General features: G+C 43.9%; 2 protein-coding genes across 5 annotated transcripts in view; both read left to right on the top strand.

Moving 5' to 3' along the window:
* KIZ (kizuna centrosomal protein) overlaps positions 1-3866 on the top strand; it is a 49998-nt gene extending 46132 nt beyond the window's left edge. For 2 of the 4 annotated variants that reach the window (XM_040554301.1, XM_040554299.1), the window contains 3 exons: positions 1341-1384; positions 1700-1705; positions 3637-3866. In XM_040554301.1, coding sequence (XP_040410235.1) covers positions 1341-1384; positions 1700-1705; positions 3637-3734 — 148 coding nt within the window. In that variant the 3' untranslated portion in view covers positions 3735-3866. The remainder of the gene's footprint in view (positions 1-1340; positions 1385-1699; positions 1706-3636) is intronic. The other 2 variants (XM_040554302.1, XM_040554300.1) reach the window with 1 other exon arrangement.
* A 12106-nt stretch (positions 3867-15972) lies between these two features.
* The window catches only part of XRN2 (5'-3' exoribonuclease 2), a 51429-nt gene continuing 41879 nt past the window's right edge, over positions 15973-25522 (top strand). The window contains exons 1-8 of the mRNA XM_040554297.1: positions 15973-16156; positions 21202-21329; positions 21412-21523; positions 22699-22810; positions 23890-23948; positions 24028-24117; positions 25042-25114; positions 25218-25268. Of these exons, the coding sequence (XP_040410231.1) occupies positions 16082-16156; positions 21202-21329; positions 21412-21523; positions 22699-22810; positions 23890-23948; positions 24028-24117; positions 25042-25114; positions 25218-25268 (700 nt within the window). The 5' untranslated portion in view covers positions 15973-16081. The remainder of the gene's footprint in view (positions 16157-21201; positions 21330-21411; positions 21524-22698; positions 22811-23889; positions 23949-24027; positions 24118-25041; positions 25115-25217; positions 25269-25522) is intronic.

Here is a 25522-nt window from a genome sequence, read left to right as displayed (position 1 = left end):
TAGTTATGTCACACTACTACTTAACTAGTATTGTTACTTGTTGCTAGTACTTTAATGTTGGTTTGGTATCTTGGTTGAACTTTGGCTATGTTTAATATTCTACTTCAGGGATTTTTTGTATCCCTTGAAAGAAGGGAGATTTGTGCTAATGACATTCACGGCTTGTAGAAAAGGAATATGATGTAACTAGCATGATCTTCCTTTCCCTTGAAGGGAAAAGTTGCTGTAACATAGGTAGCTGTAATGTGATGAAAGTTCCCCCTGCTTTAAGTTTAGCTTTCCAGTTGTAATCACAAGTTCTTACTGATTACAGTGGTATAAGACAAGCAGTGAATTATCTTTTTTTTTGTATCTCCTTCACAAATACCTCCATGGCAGTAGTGTTTGAATACTTTTAAGTACCTGCTTCAAGTAATTATGTATTAGCTGCTATGTCTTTAAATGAAATGCAGCAAATTGTTTGAAATTTTGACAGCTGACTGGAAACTTTGACAGCTGATTGAGTTCTAACTGTAGCAACAGCTTCAAATTGCAGCTTGACATTTGCTTATATTTTACTGGTTCACACAGTAATGTCACAAATATCTCCTATTTGATCTTCCTTATTAAAATCAGCTGAGGCTTTATTTTTAGAGCTTATTGCAGGATTGTTAATATAACAGTTAATTCTCCTACATCATTGCCCCTATGAGATTATTTCACAGCACCAACACAATACACATGCTACACACAAAAGATCAAAATGATTCCAGCTTGTTTGAGAGATTCAAAAGGGCCTGTGATGCTCTAGACACAAGAGCAGTCATTTAACAGAACAGAATCGCAACTGCATATACATCAAGGTAGATCAAAGGCAGCTGGGAGATTGCGCATTTACATAGGGACACGGAGGATGCTATGGGAACCCAGTAGCTAACTTGGAGGAGTGCACTGGCAGGAAGGGAGGTGAGGAAGTTCAGTGACCATCAGTGGGGGGTGCTTTTATTTTTGTTTGGATTTTTTCTTTACTTTCTTTGCATATCTGAAAGACTGCAAGAGATAGATGAAGCTCTGATCCTTTGTACCCTTAATTCACTACTAGTGTAAATCAGCAGTGCTAGCAAGGAACGATTCCAAATCACTCTGCTTGAACATCTGGATCAATATCCCTGTTGCATGATAATTTTTCCACCTTTTATAAAGCATAAAGGTGAAGAAAACCCTAGGAGAGAATAGTTATTAAAAACAAAAAGTTACAGAAGTTGCTGATTTTTTTTGTCATAGCTTAGAAAAAATGTCACCTTTTATATTTTAATTTTGTGGCATTGTGCTGAATATTTAAAATCTTTCTATTTTTGCAGGACTGAAGTCAGGAAAGGATTTGTAACTGCTATAAAATCCAAAGGTAAGAAACAAATGTTATGCTATTTAAAAATCAATATCTTTTTAAGTGTAGTTTTTCTTAGGTTTTCTACGACGTAAACATTATTAAGGAGCTGGGAAAATGGGGAATTTCCCTGTCTTGGTACAGGCAAATAGCTGACATAAGAAATTCTGGACCACAGAGGATGCATTTCATAGCGCATATGTTTTGGAAGCGACGCTAATCTTTGTGCTTCAGGGTTTAAATTAAATAGTAACAAATAGCAGGCAGGAGAACACCTAGTGAAGAAAAAATCTGACTATTTCTTGATCTTCCCCTTTGAAATACCGGGTACAGGAACAGGTGGGCAGCAGCATGTTTGTTTGCATGGTTACTGTAGGTAGGTACATGAGGGTGTCTGCACATGCCTGTGTGTCTGGAACAATTTTTTTCCATGAGCAAGTAATCTTTCTTTTAAACCAAGGTCTGGGCCCTGCGTGTTTTCATTCTATTTGATTTTTCTCTTAATCACCATAACCATTGGTGTCTAAAGTCACCTCTAATCAAGCCTTCTGTAAGCAAAGTACTGGGACCTGCAAGCTCTTTGCTTGGAGCTCAGCAGTCCTGAACAGTACAGAACATATTTCAGAGGAGTGAGATCTGCACAGGCTTAAGGATGGCTGCTTTGCTGCTGTTGAAAGGTGTCTGGCACATCTCTCACCCGTGTACTTCTCTGCTGGGAGCTGTTTTTTTTGGAGCTTTTGGACATGTTTGTTCTCTTCCCACATGTGCAGCCTGCATCACTCTGCTGTTCACGGCAGGCCTGGGCAGAGCGCAGGCCTGCGGGCTGGGGGGCCAGGGATATAGGATGAAAGATGCAGCTGCTGCATTTGTAGATAAGGTGTTTATATAGCTTGTGCCATCAAAAGCACAAAGTACGTGAACAGTGCTTCAGTCAAATATGAGCTGCAATTTCTGTATGAGGCTTGACAGCTTTCCTCTCTTCCTGCTGCCTGAATCCATATTTGAGTCTTGCCTCATTTGGGGCATCTCTGCTATTGTGCTACCTTTGGAGAAACAACCGCCCTCTGACAAGGTCAGGAACAGGCAGACAGTGCAGCTCTGGAATTAACTGTAGGCTTGACATGCTAGCTTGTGGCCACTTTCTACAGTGGGTTACAAGGGGGAAAGATGAGTTCTCCTGCAGGGGAGTTCATTGGGGCAGGGAAGGGAGAAGCATGGGTTCAGGTGTCCATGTCCCTGCCCTTCCTGCGCTGCCCCAGGAAACTGAGTCCAAGGTGGAAAGGAGCACTTGTGCCTGTGAATTCTATCCTGACTTGTGCTCGCGTTTTCCCCAAGTTCTTTAGCCCATTTTTATTGCTGTCTTGGGGCTAGTTTTAAATTCAAACGCTGTCTCAAAGGTTGCAGAGTCCAGTGTTGTTGCTGATCAGCAGCAGTCCTTGGTGGCCCTTCTGTGGTGAAGCAACTGCTTTTGCTGGAGAGAAAAGGATATTTTTTGTTTTGTTTTTTTTTTTGTTGTTGTTATGGTTTTGTTTCCTTTCTCTTTTAAATCAAGGGAAATGGAAAAATTAACAGTTACTGCACGATTGAGCTGGCAGCCTTCACACCTGAATCATCTCATCAGGCCTTCATCCTGAAGAGCTCTGTACTTCCCCATGTGTCAGGCTTCTGTTTTTTTTCCTTCCATGGGTCAAATTAATTTACATATTGAGGAATCTCTCAGGCACTCCAAATTTAAATGTGATTCTGTTTCTGTGAAATTGCTTGCTAATTACCAGATCCATTTGTTAAAGCCATCCAGGTCTTTGAAGTCATTTTTGCCTGGATTTGATCCTGTGACAAGGTGGTGTTTTTCCATTTGTGACATCATTGCCATTTTTATGCCAACTCTGTGATGTCATGGTCTGACTGACTTCACTTCAGGGTCAAGTAGAAGGAGAAAGTAGAACATAATAGACAAAGCTGTAATTCAGGCAGCAGATGCTCAAGTAAATTGCTTGGAGTGGAAATGTTCCCTTAAAACTACCTTGAGGAACAATGAAGTGAGACTTGTAAATGAGTGCACTGTTTCTCTTAATCGAGCTGCTGTGGAGACCACAACTTGTTGACAGCGCACTGTATCCGAAGTGCACACCTAGGCTTGGCAGTCTTTTGAAACACTGACCTTTACAAACCATGGTGTCTGGCTACCTCAGAAGAGATGTAAAATTATGTCTATGTGGTGATATAAACATGGAAAAGGTTTTATAACTCTCCTTTTTTTCTTCACTCAGCTTTTTGGGGTGTATCTGATGACAGCAGCTCTGAGAGTGAGGCTGCTTTGCATCCACAAATTCACAGCACAGCAGATGAATTTGACTTCTATGATTGAGATTCCACCTCTTGCTTTTAGGAAAGAAATCAACATAGCAGCACTCCGAACTTGTGCAAGATGTTGAAAGTGCACCTCATCACTTTGTATTTGAAGAAAATTTAAAATGCAAAATAAATATTATATACAGCCTCCTTGTATGTATGTTTTCTCTTAATTGATAAGTTGAAGGAAAGGAAATCTGAAGGAAATCCTGACCCATAAGATTGAGCCTACTTGTGATGTCTTTGTTCTTGGGGACCAAATGAAGATATGTCCACTGGCCCTGAGATGGTTACACAGTGCTAGTCTCAGTGTGTTTCACCTCAGAGGGTTGGGGCTGTCTTTAAAACAACTTCCTTGAGGAGGGAGCTGGGTCTATCTATATGGATTTCTTTCTATTCCTGGAGCTGGAGCTGGCTGTCTGCAGGTCCCTGCTCACAATGAGCATCTCCTGCCCAGTGCCAGCAGATGAGGTCAAGGATGCAGCTGTATTTTGGGTAATCCTGCATGACAGAGATGAATAGCTTGTCACAAGTGAGGTGTCTGTCAGTAATGATCTGGAAATCATATCCATTAGGTCAGAAAACAAACTGGCTGGCTAGCTTGACAGAATTAAACTTATTCTGAGAGTGGTCCCAGCTACTGGAACATGAAACGTGTCCTTGGGCAATGTTGCTGTGCAGCGATGGCCATCTTTTGGGCAGTGATGGCATCATGTTGAGTGTATTTATTTCTCTCTGTGAATGTTTTCTGTCAGCTGTGAACTTAGGTCAAATTCAGATCAAGATCTAGAAGAGGCATTGACAAATGGAGAGGTAAATCTGTTTCTGTTCCTTGTCACAAATGATCCAAATGTATTTCTCTAAGTGTGTTTCTCAAGAAAACTGCCTGGACAGTAGTGTTTCATGACTACATCAGCCTTCTCTTTTTGCTGGAAGCTTTCTAGGCCACCGCTGCTTGGTAGCAATACCACTGCTGACCAGCTTGGCGGCTGCTTTTGTTGCACTGTGAATGCAAAGACTATCCTCTTCTGATGCATATATCTATTCTAATATTTTGACTACAGATCTAAATGTGGTTTTGAAAAAAGAAAGCAGGCATTCTGGGTATGCATACATATGCTACTCAGGGCTGCCTGGCATGTTTGATCTTGATCTTCTGCAACAGATCAAGAAGAAGAAATGCATAAAATGTATATTTCTAATTCAGCACATTTTGGAACATAACAGCGTTTACATGTGGTGATCCTCAGTGATTTTCTGCTTTTAGTTGCTTTGTAAAATCCATGCTGGCATTGCTGTATGGACATCACAGTAATTGGATGACTCTAGGAGCTTCATGCATTTTTAATTTTCTTCTTTTAATTCCTTTTATCTAAAATTAAGTTCATTAAACATGAGATTTTCTTTCGAAGGGAGAAACCAGGGGACATATTAAAAAAAAAAATCTGTTCATAATTATAAGTTCAAAAGCAAAAAACAGCACCCCAATTAAAGTCTGCTGCAAAGCAGTACTGCATCTTTGAATACAGGCACCAATCTCTGGTTCTAGTCCATCAAAAACAATTTTAAAATGGTAACAATATTCTCTTTATTAAAAAGAGCATGTAGTCTGAGCCATGCTTGAAACTATGAAATACAGGCTTGCAGAAAGCTTGAAACTCAGAAGAAGAAAGGGTTAGTATAGATGCCTGTTGGCTTGCTTCATCTCATAGGTCCTGAGTTTGATGTTGGCAATAGTGTGGTGTTGATTATTTCAACAACTGGAAAATCAGCTGCAAATCAGCTGCTGGTGAGGATGGAGCAGGATGGGTGTGTGACTAGGGCTCTTGTAGCATGAGACAGCTGCACGCAATGGCCATGTGGATCCCAGCCAGTGATACAGGTCTGCCTAGGTCAGAGCTGTTTGCTCTGTTTCCCGGGCAGGAGGAAGAGGAGCGCTTAGCTGGGGTGACTCTGGGACAGGGGCGACTTCACCAAAGGATTTTGTGTCCTCCTCCACTGTGCTGGAGTTTCTGTACCCATCAGATCTCAGGTAACTTTGGATTAAGGCTCCTGTGATCTCCCCTTCAGAGGCTGTTGGCAAAGAGGTGGCAGGTTAGAGGAGGCAAAGAGGAGCTGGCAGCCTCCAGGGACCACAGGAAGTCTACTGCTTCCTGAGGCAACAATTCCCATGGGACGAGTGATGATGTAGGGTGGGCTATGCCAGGCTGCTGGAGAGGGTGAGTGGCAAAGTTCCCCACTCCTTCCTCATAGCTATGGCCAGCCTCAGTCCACTCCTAGCATCAAAGCCTTGGCAGGACAAAAACACGTTGCAGGACTGTCATGCAAATTGTCAGCAATACTTGAGAAGGAATTCTGCAATGTAGTGGCAGTACAACCAGAAGTGTTAACGCTGTCATGCTGCTGCTCTTGGTGGACCACCAGGTAGGTTTAGGAACTTCTCAGGAGTCTTCTGGCAGCAAGCTGGAAGCTTATTTTCCTTTTTGTAGGCTCAGTATCACCCGGGAGCGTTGCAGCATAATGAATGTCTGAACCCATAACGGTAGGGCTGGTGCCTGCTTTATTGCTCCTTGGTTCTTTTTTCTGATCAGCTGTGGTAATTCATTCCTGATGGTTCTAGCCATCTGCTAAATATAAGCTCAGCAGTGTGCCATGCCACAGACAGGCTATTGCTACATGACTTCCAGTGAATGTCAGACCGAAGTTCAGCTGGAAAAAGTCTTTCTAGCAGGCTGCACTGCAAAGTAACATTGCATCAAATCTGCAGTGCCTTTGTAGTTTTAAGCTCTTTGAATGATTCTGGGTTGTTGATGTCAGCCCACTTTAAATCTCCTTGCATGATACAAGGCGCCCATCACTAGTCCATCACTAGTCTCTGGTGCTTTCCATTGCCTTAGTCCAGCTCAGCCACAGACATGCAGCCCATGACAGATGACAGATGGCTTTGGGAGTTTCTGCTAAGGCAATATCTTTCTTTCAGTATTTAAGTGATAGCGAGTTCCTCCAGAACACTTTTTTTATTATACTCTTGTGCACAGACTCATTAGATGCAAAACATTCTGACAGTCAACTTTATTTAGCTCCTTGACAGCTGTCATACTGGCAGCCCCAAGATGATGACATGATGCTGATGGACAGCAGGACTGTAATCAATACAGCTTGAACAGATTTAAATCAGCATGCCACTCATCTATGGAAAATACTGTAACAAGAAGTGTGCTGTGTATTTGCAATGACTTAGTGCTATATCCTTTTTTGTGTGTCACATCCATACAGCTGTACAGAGCTGAGGCCAAACTTCAGCTCACGCCCACAGAAACAAGCTAGCACATAGGTGCCTGCAAAAAAAATGCTGGATGGGTGCTGTCATCTGATGAGGTGGCATAGTCTGTGGGGGCACTGAGGTGACGTGCAGAGCTACGATGAGTTCCTCGTGAACTTTGTATGGTAGAGTCTACCCAAGCCATAGAAGTTTGGGAAGAAAAGGATCCATTTAGGAACAAGGAGAGCGTATTTGTGTGTGTGTGAACATTGACACACGTACACTGGTTGAAGCAGAAAATTCACAAGTCCTGCACAGATCTTGTTCTGCAATAACTCCTGTTTTGAGAAGGGTTAGTATGACATTTCCTTGTAGACGGGCTCATTTTGACCTATGTACATTGGGGTTTATTGCCTAGTGTTCAATGCAGGTCACACTGAAAATAGTTGGAGAAGGTTCCAAAAACAAGCTAAATCTTACTGCTTGGGGGTATCTCATGCCTCAGCTTGAGAGGGCACGGTGCTCTTTGTGACTCCACACTGTCTGGGTGTTGTCCTGCTCATACAGACGTCGGCATGTTCTGTGGGAGACAGTGCTCCTGTTCTCCCCGTGCTGGCTGTTGCTCAGTTTTGCTTTAGGACCTTTGCAGGATATTTTTGTTTATTCTGTTTGCTTTCCTTCCCCCAGCAAAATGTAGACTGTCTTCTCAAGGAAATGTTTGTTGCAGTATTAATTTTTTTCAGAGCTTGTTTATGCAAGTAATTATAAGATAAATTATAAGATGATCGTGTTTCATTTCCATTTGCTAGTTGCTGCTGTTTTGTGTGTGTTTTTTTTAGAGTATTATCAGAAAAAACAACTGCTTGCCCCTCAATACAAATAAAATGTTAATACTAAGCTTCCTTACTCTATACTAAAATTCCAGAAGAAGTAATACAGTAGGAAACTTTGTCCTGGTTTCAGTTAGGACAGAGTTAATTTTCCTCCTAGTAGCTGGCAGGGTGCTATGTTTTGGATTAGGATGAGAAAAGCGCTGATAACATGCTGATGTTTTAATTGTTGTAGAGCAGTGCTTACACCAAGCCAAGGACTTTTCAGCCTCTCTCTGTCCTGCTAGCGAGCAGGCTAGGGATGCAGCAGAAGCTGGGAGGGGACAGACCCAGGACAGCTGACCCAAACTGGCCAAAGGGGTATTCCATACCATCTGATGTCATGCTGAACAATATATAGGGGTGGCTAGCCGGGGTGGAGGGGTGGCCGGCTGCTCGGGGATAGGCTGGGCATCGGTCAACGGGTGGTGAGCAATTGCATTGTGCATCACTTATTTCGTACACATTATTACTATTAATACTATTATTATTATTATTATTGTTGTTATTCTTTTCCCTGTCTTAATAAACTGTCTTTATCTCAACTCACAGGCTTCACTTTCCCGTTTCTCTCCCCCATCCCGGAGAGGGAGGGGGGAGGGTGAGCGAACGGCTGTGTGGTGTTTGACTGCCAGCCGGGCTAAACCACAACAGCCCATTTGGCGCCCAACGTGGGGCTCGAAGGGTTGAGATATCGACAGATTTGACCAGAGTGTGTTAAACTAAAATTGGTATAAGTATTCGACCTGCTTAATAGTTGCTAGTCACAATGTTGATTGCCTTAATCTCAAGTCTGCTGTGCCTGTTTCCCAAATTGAGTTTTATAGCAAGTTACTTTCTGTATGTGCTCCCTGTCGTGCTGTTTACCCTTTCCGGGCCCTGGTTTAAGATTGTTATGGTACTGTGTGGTGTAACGATGGCTTATGAAATGATGAAGTATCTGGTCATGACTCTAACCTGGTATTTGTACTCAGCACTGTCGTCGACTCTATACTTCGGAAACCATATCTCAGAAACTATTAGCAATTACACCTATTGCCTTTTTTCATCAGGGAGTCAGTCTCTGGAGGGGACAGGGGAAGATATTTTTTCCTACCTGTTCACTCTCCCTTCCTCCTTCACCACCCTCTTATCCCCCGAGCTAGTTACGGTAGCTCTCCAAGATGTTGAATATCCTTGGGATACTCAGACCAGCATGTTCTTGTTGTTATGTCTCCTGAATGCGCTTCAGGTTTTGTTTAAGGTTAAACAACTACTTAGGAATCTCATCCGGAGATCTGTCTTGAGGCGGGATATTTGCGAGTGGCAGGGAGTGTGGGAGGATATGGGCAGGTTTCTAGGGCAGTGGGCACCTCCAGTGTTTTGGACATTCACCCCTGAACAACTGCAAAATCCTAAAAAACTGGTAGAATGCTTGAAAAAAAAGGGGTCATGACTCTGGCAGTTCCAAAGTGACACAAATCACTGTGGCGTGCTGGGGTCTGGCTTGTGCCTATCGAGCTGCAATTTGAAAAAAAAAAAAATTGATGCTACTATCAACCTAGTGACAGACCCTGCGGCCGTTCCAGTCCCGGCTCCTGCAGCCACTCCAGCTCCAGCTCCCGCAGCTGTCCCGGCTCCAGCTCCCGCAGCCGTTCCAGCTCCCGCAGCCGTTCCAGCTCCCACAGCCGTTCCGGCTCCAGCTCCCGCAGCCGTTCCGGCTCCAGCTCCCGCAGCCGTTCCGGCTCCAGCTCCCGCAGCCGTTCCGGCTCCAGCTCCCGCAGCTGTCCCGGCTCCAGCTCCCGCAGCCGTTCCAGCTCCCGCAGCCGTTCCAGCTCCCGCAGCCGTTCCAGCTCCCGCAGCCGTTCCGGCTCCAGCTCCCGCAGCCGTTCCGGCTCCAGCTCCCGCAGCCGTTCCGGCTCCAGCTCCCGCAGCCGTTCCAGCTCCCGCAGCCGTCCCGGCTCCAGCTCCCGCAGCCATTCCGGCTCCAGCTCCCGCAGCCATTCCCACTCCTGTGGCTGGGTCAGAGAAACGAACTGTAGCAGTGCAAGTTGCCCCTGCAGAGGGTACTCCAACCCCTGTGGCAGACCCTGTGGCTGGGTCGGAGAAACGAACTGTAGCAGTGCAAGTTGACCCTGCAGAGGGTATTCCAACCCCTGTGGCAGACCCTGTGGCTGGGTCGGAGAAACGAACTGTAGCAGTGCAAGTTGCCCCTGTAGAAAAGGTGAAAAAGTGGTATAGAGACGCAGGTCGTTTAGAACGCAGAAAGTCTTCTGCTAAGTCTGGGTCTGGAGAAGACGAGGCTGGGCCATCAAGTGTGCAGGAGGATGAAGATGAGGATGAGGATGTCAGTAAGTCAACAGTAACTACCCGAACCCTATACCAGCGTGAGCTACGAGATGTGCGAAAAGATTTTGGTCGCTGTATAGGTGAACAGCTTGTCACCTGGCTGCTCCGGTGCTGGGACACTGGAGCCAATGGTGTGAAATTAGAGGGCAGGGAAGCCAAGCGGTTGGGATCCCTTGCTAGAGATGCAAGCATTGACAAAGCAATTGGAGATGGAGCACGATCTCACAGCCTCTGGAGGCGTCTCCTGTTAGCTGTGAAGGGAAGGTATCCCTACAAGGAAGAACTTGTATGTGTACCAGTCAAGTGGACCACCATGGAGAAGGGAATTCAGTACCTGAGGGAATTAGCCGTACGGGAAGTAATTTATAAGGACTTAAACGATGCACAAACATCCACAGATCCAGATGAAGTCCAGTGTACTAGACCCATATGGCGGAAGTTTGTACGGAATGCACCATCAACATGGGCCAGCACATTGGCAATAATAACCTGGAAAAACGGTGAAGATCCCACAGTGGGTGACATGGCTAAACAACTCCGGGAGTACGAAGGAAATCTCTCCTCTTCCCTACAGGCCTGCGTCTCGGCTGTGGAGAAACTCTCTGAAGAGTTCCACCAACTTAAAGAGAATTTATCTTCCCCCCCACCTGAACAAACCAGTGGCCACCAACTAAAAGAGAATACTTTGGAGAAACTTTTTGAAGAGGTCCAGCAACTTAAAGAGAGTGTATTTTCTTCCCCACCTGTACAAACCAGCGTCTCAGCTATTAGGGGTAAACGTGCATCCATGCAAAGAAGACAATATGGTGGGTACACACCCCGCACCACCCTGTGGTTTTACCTACGTGACCATGGAGAGGACATGAGAAAATGGGATGGAAAATCTACTGAGACCCTAGAGGCACGGGTACGTGAGTTGCAAAAGAAAACAATAGGGAGAAAGGGGTTCTCTGAAAAGTTTGCTGCTCCAACTTCTAGCAGGCAGTCTTTTAAACACAGAAATGAAGATTCTGACCAGGACTAGAGGGGCCCTGCCTCCAGCCAGGGGGAGGAAAGGGACAACCGAGTTTATTGGACTGTGTGGATTCGATGGCCTGGCACGTCTGACGCACAGAAGTATAAGGCTCTAGTAGACACCGGTGCACAATGTACTCTAATGCCATCCAGCTGTAAAGGGCCAGAGCCCATCTGTATTTATGGCGTGACAGGGGGATCCCAGCAGTTAACTGTATTGGAAGCTGAAGTGAGTCTAACCGGAAATGAGTGGCAAAAGCACCGTATTGTGACTGGCCCGGATGCTCCGTGCATCCTTGGCATAGACTATCTTAGAAGAGGATATTTCAAGGACCCAAAAGGGTTCCGCTGGGCTTTTGGCATAGCTGCCTTAGAGACAGAGGACATTAAACAGTTGTCTACCTTGCCCGGTCTCTCAGAGGACCCTTCTGTTGTGGGGTTGCTGAGGGTTGAAGAACAGCAAGTGCCAATCGCTACCACAACTGTGCACCGGCGGCAATATCGCACCAACCGAGACTCCCTGATTCCCATCCACGAGCTAATTCGTCAACTGGAGAGCCAAGGAGTGATCAGCAAGACCCATTCACCTTTTAATAGTCCCATATGGCCAGTGCGAAAGTCTAATGGTGAGTGGAGACTAACAGTGGACTATCGTGGCCTGAACGAAGTCACGCCACCACTGAGTGCTGCAGTGCCGGACATGCTAGAACTCCAGTACGAACTGGAATCAAAGGCAGCCAAGTGGTATGCCACAATTGATATTGCTAATGCATTTTTCTCCATCCCTCTAGCAGCAGAGTGCAGGCCACAGTTTGCTTTCACTTGGAGGGGAGTCCAATATACTTGGAATCGGCTGCCCCAGGGGTGGAAACATAGCCCTACCATTTGCCATGGTCTGATCCAGTCTGCGCTGGAGCAGGGGGAGGCTCCTGAACACCTGCAGTACATCGATGACATCATTGTGTGGGGTGACACTGCAGAGGAAGTTTTCGAGAAAGGGAAGAAAATAGTCCAAATCCTTCTGAAGGCCGGTTTTGCCATAAAACAAAATAAAGTTAAAGGACCTGCACGAGAGATCCAGTTTTTAGGAATAAAATGGCAAGATGGACGTCGTCAAATTCCAATGGATGTGATCAACAAAATAACAGCTATGTCTCCACCAACTAGCAAGAAGGAAACACAAACTTTCCTAGGTGTCGTGGGGTTTTGGAGAATGCATATTCCAAATTACAGTCTGATTGTAAACCCGCTCTACCAAGTAACTCGTAAGAAGAATGCTTTTGAATGGGGCCCTGAGCAACGACAAGCCTTTGAACAAATTAAACAGGAAATAGTTCATGCAGTAGCCCTTGGGCCAGTCCGAACAGGACCAGATGTAAAGAATGTGCTCTACACCGCAGCCGGGGAGAATGGCCCCACCTGGAGCCTCTGGCAGAAAGAACCTGGGGAAACTCGAGGTCGACCCCTGGGGTTTTGGAGTCGGGGATACCGAGGATCTGAGGCCCGCTATACTCCAACCGAAAAGGAGATATTGGCAGCATATGAGGGCGTTCGATCTGCTTCGGAAGTGGTCGGTACTGAAGCGCAGCTCCTCCTGGCACCCCGACTGCCGGTACTGGGTTGGATGTTCAGAGGAAGGGTCCCCTCTACACATCATGCAACTGATGCTACATGGAGCAAGTGGGTTGCACTGATTACTCAGCGGGCTCGAATAGGAAACCCCAGTCGCCCAGGAATCCTGGAAGTGATTATGGACTGGCCAGAAGGCAAGTACTTTGGGATATCGTCAGAGGAGGAGGTAGTCCGTGCTGAAGAAGCCCCACTGTACAACAAGCTACCAGAAAATGAGAAGAAATATGCCCTGTTCACTGATGGGTCCTGTCGTATTGTGGGAAAGCATCGGAGATGGAAAGCTGCTGTATGGAGTCCTACACGACGAGTTGCAGAAGCTGCTGAGGGAGAAGGTGAATCGAGTCAGTTTGCAGAAGTGAAAGCCGTTCAGCTGGCCTTAGATATTGCTGAACGAGAAAAGTGGCCAGTTCTCTATCTCTATACTGATTCATGGATGGTAGCAAATGCCCTGTGGGGGTGGCTACAACAATGGAAGCAGAACAACTGGGAACGCCGGGGCAAACCCATCTGGGCTGCTGCATTGTGGCAAGATATTGCTGCCCGGGTAGAGATCCTGGTTGTAAAGGTACGCCATGTAGATGCTCATGTGCCCAAGAATCGGGCTACTGAAGAACATCAAAACAACCAGCAGGTGGATCAGGCTGCTAAGATTGAAGTGGCTCAAGTGGACCTGGACTGGCAACATAAAGGTGAATTATTTATAGCCCGATGGGCCCATGACACCTCAGGCCATCAAGGTAGAGATGCAACATACAGATGGGCTCGTGACCGAGGGGTGGACCTGGCCATGGACACTATAGCACAGGTTATTCATGATTGTGAAACATGTGCTGCAATTAAACAAGCCAAACGGTCAAAGCCTCTCTGGTATGGAGGACGATGGCTGAAATACAAATATGGAGAGGCCTGGCAGATTGATTACATCACACTCCCCCAAACCCGCAACGGCAAGCGCCACGTACTTACAATGGTGGAAGCAACCACCGGATGGCTGGAAACATATCCTGTGCCCCATGCCACCGCCCGGAACACTATCCTGGGCCTTGAAAAGCAAGTCCTATGGCGACATGGCACCCCAGAAAGAATTGAGTCAGACAATGGGACTCATTTCCGAAACAACCTTATAGACACTTGGGCCAAAGAACATGGTATTGAGTGGGTGTAGCACATCCCTTATCATGCACCAGCCTCCGGGAAAGTTGAACGATACAATGGACTGTTAAAGACTACACTGAAAGCAATGGGTGCTGGGACATTCAAAAATTGGGAAACACATCTGGCAAAGGCCACCTGGTTAGTCAATACTAGAGGATCTGCCAACCGAGCTGGACCTGCCCAATCAAACCTGTTACGCACTGTAGAAGGGGATAAAGTTCCTGTAGTGCACGTAAGAAACATGCTGGGTAAGACAGTCTGGGCTACTCCCGCCTCAGGAAAAGGCAAGCCCATTCGTGGGATTGTTTTTGCTCGGGGACCTGGATGCACTTGGTGGGTAATGCAAGAGAATGGGGAGGTCCGGTGTGTACCTCAAGGGGACCTAATACTGGGTGAGAATAGCCCATGAGTTGAATTATAATATGTTAATTATCATATAACACTGTATGTCATCGCTACCATGGTTGCTATATATCATAGATGAAAATGGTGATTAATTAAAAAGTATTGGAAAGAGTGTAACCTGAGCATGACATAAATGGTATGGAATAAGGGGTGGATATCTGTCCTGGTTTCAGTTAGGACAGAGTTAATTTTCCTCCTAGTAGCTGGCAGGGTGCTATGTTTTGGATTAGGATGAGAAAAGCGCTGATAACATGCTGATGTTTTAATTGTTGTAGAGCAGTGCTTACACCAAGCCAAGGACTTTTCAGCCTCTCTCTGTCCTGCTAGCGAGCAGGCTAGGGATGCAGCAGAAGCTGGGAGGGGACAGACCCAGGACAGCTGACCCAAACTGGCCAAAGGGGTATTCCATACCATCTGATGTCATGCTGAACAATATATAGGGGTGGCTAGCCGGGGTGGAGGGGTGGCCGGCTGCTCGGGGATAGGCTGGGCATCGGTCAACGGGTGGTGAGCAATTGCATTGTGCATCACTTATTTCGTACACATTATTACTATTAATACTATTATTATTATTATTATTGTTGTTATTCTTTTCCCTGTCTTAATAAACTGTCTTTATCTCAGGCTTCACTTTCCCGTTTCTCTCCCCCATCCCGGAGAGGGAGGGGGGAGGGTGAGCGAACGGCTGTGTGGTGTTTGACTGCCAGCCGGGCTAAACCACAACAACTTCAATCAGGGTTGGTTTTCTAAGGAGCAGATAAAGCACAAACTCGAGCTGATACAACAGATGTAGTGCCAATACGAAGTTACCAGAGTAATTATTCGAGTCACAGATTTTGTAAGAGGAGTGACAACAGAAAATGGCTAAGCAAGGCAAAGAATACAATATTTGGTTATTTTTTTTTCTGGAAAATTAACAAGGTTCTTCTCCCCTCACCAAATCAGCAGCATTGACTCAATAAGCACAGCTGAGGTTTTGTTATTTTTATTAATGACTCCTGGGCTCCTTTCCCACATCCTGCTCTGTGTCGCTGCCCTCCTAATCAAGTTGGTGTACAGGGACAGGACGCAGCAGATCACAAAGTCTTCTGCACGTTAATCCCTTTTAATATCTGAAGATTTAATTCCGTTTCACCACCATCAAGGAGTATTTGCTCGTGTGGGTGCAGTGACATGAAGGGGTTTCTTTGTGCAGCAGCCGCCGCCCTCCTGCCAGTCTGCTCGGCTAAACTGCACCGAGTTCACCGTGCCCGATAGTGCTTTCGTCTGTTTCTGTAGGTGAAAAAGCCTCACTTTTATTCTTAATTCCTTATAGTGGAGGCTCTCATTAAACTTGTATGCAGCCCCGCAGCATTAGCTTTGAAGGAGCAGCCCTTCCCTGACCCATTTTTATCATCCGTCTTCTGCCTGAGCCGCCCCACAGAAACGCTGGAAAACAGTTTTTGTTTTTTTTTTTTTCAAGCAGTTTTTAATTTTTAATACGGTTTTCTGTCCGCCGAAGCGCACTTATCAGGCAGAGATGGTGCCTGCCCACACTCTCCCCCCCGCGCCCCCGGGGCTAGGCCCGCGCCTGCGCGCGCCCGCCCCCAAGATGGCGGCCGGCGCGGCCGCCCCCATGTTGCCCCGCGGCGCCCCCCGCCCCCGGAAGCGCCGCCACCGCCCAGCCCGTTCCGCTCCGCTTCGCTTCGGCGGGCCGCCATGGGGGTGCCGGCCTTCTTCCGCTGGCTCAGCCGCAAGTACCCCTCCATCATCGTCAGCTGCGTGGAGGAGAAGGTGCGCGGGGCCGGGGGTATGGGCCAGGGGCCGGGGCCTGCCCGCGGGGCAGCGGCCGTGGCGACCGCGGTTTGTGGTAACCGGTGGGGGGGGGCGAGGAGCAGCGCGAGGTGCCGCGGGGCCGCCGTGCGGGCCCCGTGAGGGCATGGGGCGAGGGAAAGCCGTGCAGGAGCGCGTCACCCGGCTCCTGGAAATCGTCTGGTCCGCCTGCGGGGCTAGGGAGTGAAAAACTGCGTGGGGAGAACGCTGCCAGCACGGCACTTAGGGGGGAATCGGAATTTTAGGTCTCTTCTAATAAAACGGTGGTTTCCTTTCGGTAGGGAGAAGACGCTATTTGTTGGTGGGGTGCTAGAGCTTACTGTGCGACAAAGATGACTCTAAATTTTAAAATAGGAGCTCAGGTTCTTCCTGCTTCCCCCTTTTAGTGGGGGGCGCAGGGAAGGAAGGATGATTTCGTCCGGGATTTGTCGAAGTCTTTTCCTCTGACCAGGTGCCGTACCTGCATCACATGGAGTGAGGAGCGAGGGCCGCACTGAGGCGGGTCCTTCCCTCCTGCCTCCTCCACAGGTCTCTCAGCTGGGCCTGGAAACTTGCCTGGCTCCGTGAGGCCGCCCAGTTCTCAGGAACACGAGTTCGGTGGTCCTGGCGGTGATGCAGGCACACAAAAGCCAGGAGTGAGGCATTGAGGGACCTGGGCTGTCCTTATCATCTGCACAGACTGATGGAGGATCTTACCTCGGTATACATCTGCAGCATTGCCCTAGGCTATCATTGACATAGCGTTTGAATACTTCACGGATATATAATTTTTAGGTCTTTCTAATTATTTTTTTGTGAGGCTTTTCTCTCACTTACTGGTCTTTCTGTAGCCTCCTGTGCTTTTCTCTGTTGTTTTTTTTCTTTTGTTTACCCTCCAATACAAGATGTTGTGACTGCATCCAAGAGCAACACAGGTCTGTACTCTTGAGCCTGCTGCTGGGCTTGTGCTGTGGTTTGCACTTTCTCACTGCATCCTGCCCTGCCCTGGGAGAGATGTGCCTCTTATCTGGGAGTTACCGTACCATGAAGGAGATAGAAATGTGCAGGAAAAATGTGATAAACTATGTATTGATACTGTTTTTTGACTTCATATATTACCTGTTTGTCTTAAGCAAGGTTTCAGTATACCTGAGTGGCAGGCCATCAAATCGCAGTTACTGTTCAGCTCTTGTTGCAGTCAGGGTGTTCTTGCTTTTTCAGATTCAGGCAGAGAAATGGTGTCATACATTTGCATTGATGAAATGCTGCAGCTCTTCCACAGTTAAAACTGTGAGTTACTCTTTATCACCAATACGGCTTATTAGCCTGCCTTAGCACAATGTGTGAAGATGGTTTTAGCTGCAGCTGCAAGAAATGAATTTGTGACTGGTGCACAAGTGAATTTTGAGGAACTGCTATAAAAAAGGTGGTTTGTGTGCTGACGGGTATTGCTTAATAGATGCTCGTATGAATGCTTTCTCTGGAGTAGGCTGTTGGCAGCCACCAGTGATGGCTTTGGTCAAGTCTGGCTTTCTGTGCCATCTCAGATGTCATTCGTTCTGAGGATCCGGGCTCGGAGGGCTCGAGGAGACAGTGCTGCATGTTCGCACGTGCTGGGGAAAGTTGGTGGCAAGCGTGTAATGTGGAGTCGGACCTTTATTTAATCAGAAATGCTATGATGGCCAGGTAAAGTGAAGGTGTGTGCAAAAATCTTTGGAGTATGTTGTTGTGTGTCCTTCTAATAATTCAAATTGTAATAGCAAATGTTCTTTATTAAAAGAAAAGGAAAAATATGGCAAGTCTTTTGAGTCAAATAGATTGACCGTAACGGAAGCATCAGACCCTGATGTCCTTACCCGTGTGGCTTTGTTCCAACTTAAGAGCATGTTGCATTTACAGCTAGGATGGCTCATGGATACCTCACATTTATTACAATTTTTTATATTCATATATGGTCATAAATTTGAGAGTTGACTAGGACAACAGGGAGAAGCTGTAGTTTGTCTTACTGTAGAGGAATTTAAATTTGTCACACAATGTTATCGTTTCTATGTGTGTTTTAGGATTGCTTTGAAATCTTTCTAATAATAAATTTTGTATCTCCTGGTAGCTTCTCTCTTTGAAATATTAAAAAGTTGATCCTTGTTCTCTTACCTAGCTAGATTATTCCTTTTTCTTAAATCTGATTAATCTTTTTCTTAAGCTCAGCAGGAAGAATAAGAGGAAGATCTTGAAGATAATATAAAATCCAGGAGATTCTTAATCAAATTCATTCAAATTCATTCAAGCTGCAACTAAAGTATCATATTTGAAGATCTATTTTCAGTCATTTCAAAAGCAGCTGTAGATTAAAAGTGAACAGTTTAGTTATATCCCAGGAGATATCACTCCCAGATACTTAAGTCTGTTGCATTAAAAAGCTGATCGGTTTTCAGCATGTAGTGGCAAAGTTGCTGACATAACAGTATGCAGATGAAAACTGAATGACTTTTGAAGCCATCTAAAAGAGATCAGACTTATTTTGCTTTACCTTCAAGACTGAAAATAGGATCTGTGGAGAGGGCAATTTTATTTTCCATGTCACATAGTTGTAAGCCTTTGATATCTTCTGAGTCACAGTTAGCTTTAGCAAGAGGTTTGATGAAAAATCAAGTAGAACACAAGACAAGCTGCTTGTCCTGTTATCTGATATAAGCGAGAATGAATACTCTTCTTTTAGAACTGTAGGTCTGGGTTCCCCAGAGTGACTTTATAAAAGCCATAAGCTACGGTATAGTGTTTCCACTTGACAAGTAGTTTCTGCTCAAGCCAAGGGTGTTTTTGTGTTTTAAGAAGTTCAGTAACACGCTAACACGATTTTTTTGAATTCTGAAGGATCCAAACAGTGGTCAAGATTTCATCTGTCAGAATTTGACTAATTTGAATGAATGGTAGAAGAAAGATGTGAATTAGCAGGAACTTTGTATGTCTTAAAAATGAAATAGAGGTACTTAGTGTTCTGTTATTTAAAATTAGCAAAATTGCACTGGAAATGTTGCATACTCCTACAACTATGAAAAATGTAAATGCTGAATAAAGACTTACTTGGCTTTGGAGGTTTGACTTTTGCCTTTTAAGACTGGAATAAGTTCACCTAGTTCTGCTACTCTAAGCAGGAAGACTGTAAAAAAACTGGTGCTATGGCCTGCAGGTTTTACCTTCTGAATGCAATGGTTGGAGCTCCCTCCTAGAGATGTGGGGAGCTCAGTTCTATTAGAAGAGCAGCAAGTCTGCAGGTGGGAGTTCAGAGGAAGTGCTTGATGCTTGCCCATCAGCTGTCGATGGGTTTCATGTCAATGGGAGAATCAGGCGTATGGCGTTTTTCCTCATGGCCTCATGTAGTTCTCTGCTCGTAGCCTTGACATAAAAACAGACACTATGAATTGCAAGCTGTTCAAGAGTACTCTGCATTCCAACTTTGTCATACTTTATAACTTTTTCCAGCCATGACTTCTTTAAAAACGCATTTGACTTTATCTTGGTCACTCACCTCTCTTCCCTCCCTGACGTTACTGGTGTTTAGTCTGGTGGTTTATACATTCTGCTGTAGTGCTGTGAAAAGGACAATGCAGAATTGCTCATAATTGCTGTGAGTGTTGCTAACTGCCTATTGACAAACAAAAAAGTGTGGCGAGGAATCAAAATTGAACGTGATTGCTAATCCACTGTGAAGAGAGGAGCTGGATCTCGCCCGTGTTTCCAAGCTCATTGTTTTGACTCCTTGAGAGAAGGGGATGAGTGCTCATGTAGGTATTGTAGGTGTCGGCACTGATGTCTGCCCATGGCTGGTTACAGAGACTGTTCTCTTTGCCGAGACAGTTGCTTTTTGTTGGCATGCCAGCATGAATAAAATAAACTGGTATTATGTTGACCCCGCCTATCCTTGAGTAGTGGGATTATTTATTAGTTCCTGGGTGTTCAGCCGAGATTCATTTTCTCTGTAGTTGTGGATTTACCACGCTTAGCTTCTTGCATGCATTCAGGAACACTGAATAATCCCCAGAACATAGATGGCTGTAGGTGTTATCATTTAGCACTGAGTTTGATGTTTGGCATGTAGCAGCCTCATAGTAGAAAATGCACTGACATAAAGAAAGAGAAGCATTAGAGCTGAAAGTTGACCCACTTTCAGAAGTGGGAAGTAAGGACTGGGATTTATTTAGCATTTCGAATATATCCATGGACCAACTCAGAGTCAGGAGTTCAGAGGTTTAAGCACTTCAGTGCATTTGATAGCCAACAGGAAGAGTAATACATATATATCCTAAATGACGACTTTTGTCTGCTGGGATCTCCTTTCTCTATAGCAGACTCTGGGGGAAGAAAATGTTCTTTTCTTTTGCTCATCAGGATGTACTGATATACTGTTACTTGGATAAGCTTGTCATGTCATCTGCTTCACTCCAGTATGCGGACACCATAGGTGAATTGCTTTGGCTGCCTCCCTCTCCCCAGTTGTGTATGTGAATTAAATGTTGGATTGCAGTGAGGAAAGACAATGGTACGAGTTTGTTTATGTGTGTCCATCTGGAAAATTAAGTGTTAAAAGTAAGAAGATTTTTGACATTTGTTGTCACATTAACTTTAGAGCATTATATTAGAAACTTTGAAATCCCTTTACTACATTTTGAGGGAGACTGTATGGTCCTGGTGATAAAAAGAATTGTTTTCCTGGAAAATGCAAGGTGTGGAAACTTCTTGAAACAATATTTATAATACGTGCCAATTAATAGGTATGAGCCAGCTCTGCTGTAAGTCATCGTAATACCTTCAGGTCGTGCTAGTTTATAAAGGTCTTAAAACAAAATTGCTTTAATACTAGAAGCGTGATACTCCAGGTAATTATCTTGTGGGTAGTTTGTTGCTGTCTTTTTGTACTGCCCCTGAAGTAATCAGCTCCTGCGTGTCTGTACATTAGTGCTTCTATTGGTTATTTTTGCAACTTCCATAATTGAGTACTAAAATAATTGTTTCATCTGCTTTCACAGGCAAAAGAATGCAATGGTGTCAAGGCTTCAATCGATACAAGCAAGCCTAACCCTAATGAGGTGGAGTTTGATAATCTATATTTGGACATGAATGGTATAATTCACCCTTGTACACATCCAGAAGACAAGTAAGGCAGTTTTTTGTATCTGTCTGTAAATGGGAATTATTCATAGCACTTCACATGTTAAATGAAATATTCTATGTTTCAGGCCAGCGCCTAAAAATGAAGATGAAATGATGGTTGCGATTTTTGAGTATATTGACAGGATATTCAACATTGTACGACCAAGACGACTTCTCTACATGGCTATAGACGGAGTAGTAAGTATTGATATATATAGTTCCTGGTAACAGCTGTTGGCAGCATTAGGATCGATGACATCTGCTCTTATAAGATCCTTTATGAAATAGTTTTCTAAAATGAAAAACTATAAGTAGAATGTACTGTTAATTAGATTTTGGTGAGGGTATTTAAAACCATTTGTGAGTTTTGTTGTCCATGGGGTTACCTAGGCTAACTGATGTAGTCTATTGCAATTTGAACTTTGCTTCTACAAAGCAGGAAAATTCCGTAAGACAGTAACATTGCAACTATTTCTCATCTTCCTCCATTCTATGGCTTTAGTAATGATTTATGCAGAAAACCATTTAAGCACATACACTTAAAACAGCCAGTGACTTAATCATGCTGTGGAATGTTTCACAGGCTAGCTTTACCAGGACATTTGAGTCTGTCTTTTTCCATACCTTATCCCTATCCCACCTGGCGTATCAGTTGGTCTGATGAAAGATACCACCTTTCCGTAAAACCTTCACTTTACTGAGTTTATCTCTATCCAGACTGTGTTGTCTCAGTGAGAGACACCAAAATAGCCTAGCAGACTTCTGGTAGGTCTGCTAAGCTTTGGCTGTTTCTCTAGGCCTTGCAGTTTCTCCAAGGTAAGATGAGCATTATTAAATAGAAAGATTTTTACTTGCATTCAAGTGCAGGAATTCCTGAGATATTTGTCTCTATAAAAGTAATCCAAGCTAAATGTTGGTGTATCCTTTTAAAAACCCCAACATACCTGCCTTAAGTAATAACTAAGTACTGTCTGCTCTAGTCTTTTTATTTGCAAAAGAGTTATGAATACAATTTTAGGAATTTCTTTTTGGAAAAAGGGTTATATAATAAATAATTATTTTCAGATACATGGCCCTGCAAGTTTAATTTATTTTGCGAAGGAATCTTTGAATCCTTGAGCACTGTGCATTTCTGAGATGGTGGTAGGAGATGTGCATACTGCTGGGTTTCCTCGCTTAGAAGCTGAAGAAATGTATTGAAAAAAATTGCCCAGCCCCCTGTCCTGCCATATGAGTGTTACTAGTGGTTACAGGGGAGTGAGAGAACAGAATCCCAGTTTCAAAAGACTTGTCTTAAAAACCAGAAGCAACCAGCAGATAGAAAATAATTGGCTAGATGCAATAACTGAACCGAGCATTGTGGTACCTGTTAGGCTCCTCGTGCAAAAATGAATCAACAGCGGTCAAGAAGATTCAGAGCATCAAAGGAGGGCATGGAAGCTGCTGAAGAGAAGCAAAAAATACGACAAGAAATTCTGGCAAAAGGTAAAGCTGTGACCATATCTGACATTTTTCATGTTTTTTGGTTTTGGGTGCTTCAGTAAAGGTTAGAAAAGAGTTGTCTTGGTCCCTGGATATTTATCTGTGCCTTACTAGAAGAAGGAGGGTATAGTAAACCTATGGAAGGATGGATCTGTTCTTTTCCAAAGTTAAGATCCAAGGTAAAAGAAGAGTGACATCTTGTTTTTCTGTCCCCCTGCCTGAACTAGATTTGTGTTGAGTGTTTTTAATTCCTTTAGGGAAAAAAGAATGAACAGAAGAACAGGGATAAATGTAATAGTGGGACGCTAAGCAAAACTCTTAATGGAAGGAAATCCATATCGTAGGGCTTAACAAAAAGAGTCACAGCTTAAAAGTAGGGATCATGTGAAAGTAGTACGGCAGAGGAATAATGAATGAACGGCAAGCAAGCGTAGTTACTTGTTAGAGTGGAAACTGAACTCAACAAGGGAACAAAGCACAACTTAAGAGTGACAGTAGCATGACTTGAATGAAAGCAGTGTGTGTAACTGAAACATGCCGGTTGGGATGGAGAAATTAATTCAGGTGACTGTGTAGGAGGAATGAATGTGGTATTCCAAGTGAGAGGGCCGTTGTGTAACCTAAGTTAGAAATAAAAAACGGAGGACAAAGACTTTTAACACTTTTTCCTGTAGCATTTCTAGACTACGAAGACCCTTTATGAAGCTCAGAGATGAGAGAAGTTGGTGTAACCCTGTTTGGGACCCCAAGTGAATAGATAGTGGAAACATAGGGGAGAATAAGTAAGAAAATTTCCTAATGTTTTATCTCACTTAGCAAGTTTAGTTTCTTTGAGACTTCTTTCACGATCTTCACCAGAATAGGTAGTGAAATCACTTCTCTGAAGCAACAAGCAACATTTGTACATGTACTAGTAGCTTATTTTAAGATGAAGATAATGTAATTGTAAGAGCTGTTTTGAAACAAAGTGATTTTTCACTAAGTGTTAATTGTTATCAGGGAAGCCTTCTGGGTTTTTACAGAAGTAAACCAATATGGAACACAAAACATTTTGGCATGATAAAATGTCTTTATTGCTCTAGGTGGCATTCTTCCTCCAGAAGAAGTGAAAGAAAGATTTGACAGCAACTGTATTACCCCAGTAAGTAATCTTGCACTTTAACCAGCAATTGCCAGTGTCTGGATGATGGCTTAATTTATTTTCTTCCGTCACTTTTTAGGGAACTGAGTTTATGGACAATCTTGCTAAATGTCTCCGCTATTACATTGCTGACCGTTTGAACAGTGACCCGGGGTGGAAAAATTTGACAGTAAGTTTCACAATTTCATACTTAAGGAACATTTAAGTGATCTATCAGGGTATGTTGGGATATGATTGAAGAGTATAAATTTAACAGATTTATCTCATCTTCTGGCACCATTGTTATTAATAATGGGCAAACTTGCACGTTTTGCTGGACTTCAGATATGCGTTTCACCCTAATAATACAATCTAAAAGCACCATTTGTTTTGATTTCAGTTAAAAGCAATGAAAAGATTTGATATGGGGAGCTACAATTTGATGTAATGGGAGACAGTGTTTTAGGAATACTTTGTCATCTTGGTGAAAAGTGTCAAGATCCACTGTATATGTATTCTTTTCACTATTTATTTTTAACTTGTTTGCTACCTCAGACTACATTTTCCCTATTATTCTAATGACGGACAACAGCAGATGATCAACTTTCATGCTTTCTGGACTGAGATTCTCCTCTCTAGTTCCTCAACAACTCCACCTACATCGAGTTCTGTTTCTGACTACAACCCTGTGTTTGCTGCTTTGTACAAGAGGACAGAATAGTTAGATTCAGATGCAGTGGTCTCTTATTTTCCATAAGTTGACTGTAAAAGTGGTGTAATTAGAGAGCAGTTGACTTAATTCTTTCCATCAGACATGAGATTTGAAAACCCTAATGCCTATTTCAATTGCCTTAATAATATATCAGGAAGCTAATGATGTGATAATTTCAGTGGTATTTGAATCAACTTGTCAGCTTCATCCTAGAATTAGTAGAGGAAATGAAGGTCTATTCATTCAAACTCTTTAAATAACTTATTTTTATGTCATAATATTCTAGTTGACACTACAAATTAAGATTTCAGATATTTGTAAGTCAGATTCAGTGTAAAAACTACATAGTTTTTTTACTTGTGGCAGCATAAATTGTTTACCTAATCTGTAAATCTTCCACAGGTAATTTTGTCTGATGCTAGTGCTCCTGGTGAAGGAGAACATAAAATCATGGATTATATTAGAAGACAAAGAGGTAAACTTGAAATAAACGTGATAGTTTTGTTTTAAACTAAGGTATTGTTACTAATTTGTCTTACATGACTTTGGTTCGCTAAATGTAATTTTCTTTTGTATAGCTCAACCAAACCATGACCCGAATACTCATCATTGTCTGTGTGGGGCTGACGGTGAGTTCTTGGCTAGCAATGTCTTATTATCAAGAAACATCATAAGAAAGTTTAATGAGTTGGGCTGTAGTGTCTAGGCTTTCATTTGTATTTGTGTACATAATCTAATTAATCTGTTAGTTTTTGAAAACTATCTAATACTTGGGGAAAGATCTAGCACTGGCCATGAGACTGAAGGGCCAACTTTCGCTTTGTTGTATTTGTGTTCACACTTGCTTAAATTAGAATGTACTTGACTTTAAGCTTTTTCTTTT

The sequence above is a fragment of the Cygnus olor genome, chromosome 3, assembly GCF_009769625.2.
Source record: "Cygnus olor isolate bCygOlo1 chromosome 3, bCygOlo1.pri.v2, whole genome shotgun sequence".
NCBI lineage: Eukaryota > Metazoa > Chordata > Aves > Anseriformes > Anatidae > Cygnus > Cygnus olor.
Note: the sequence above shows the minus strand (reverse complement) of the source record. Positions and strands in the feature narration are given on the sequence as shown.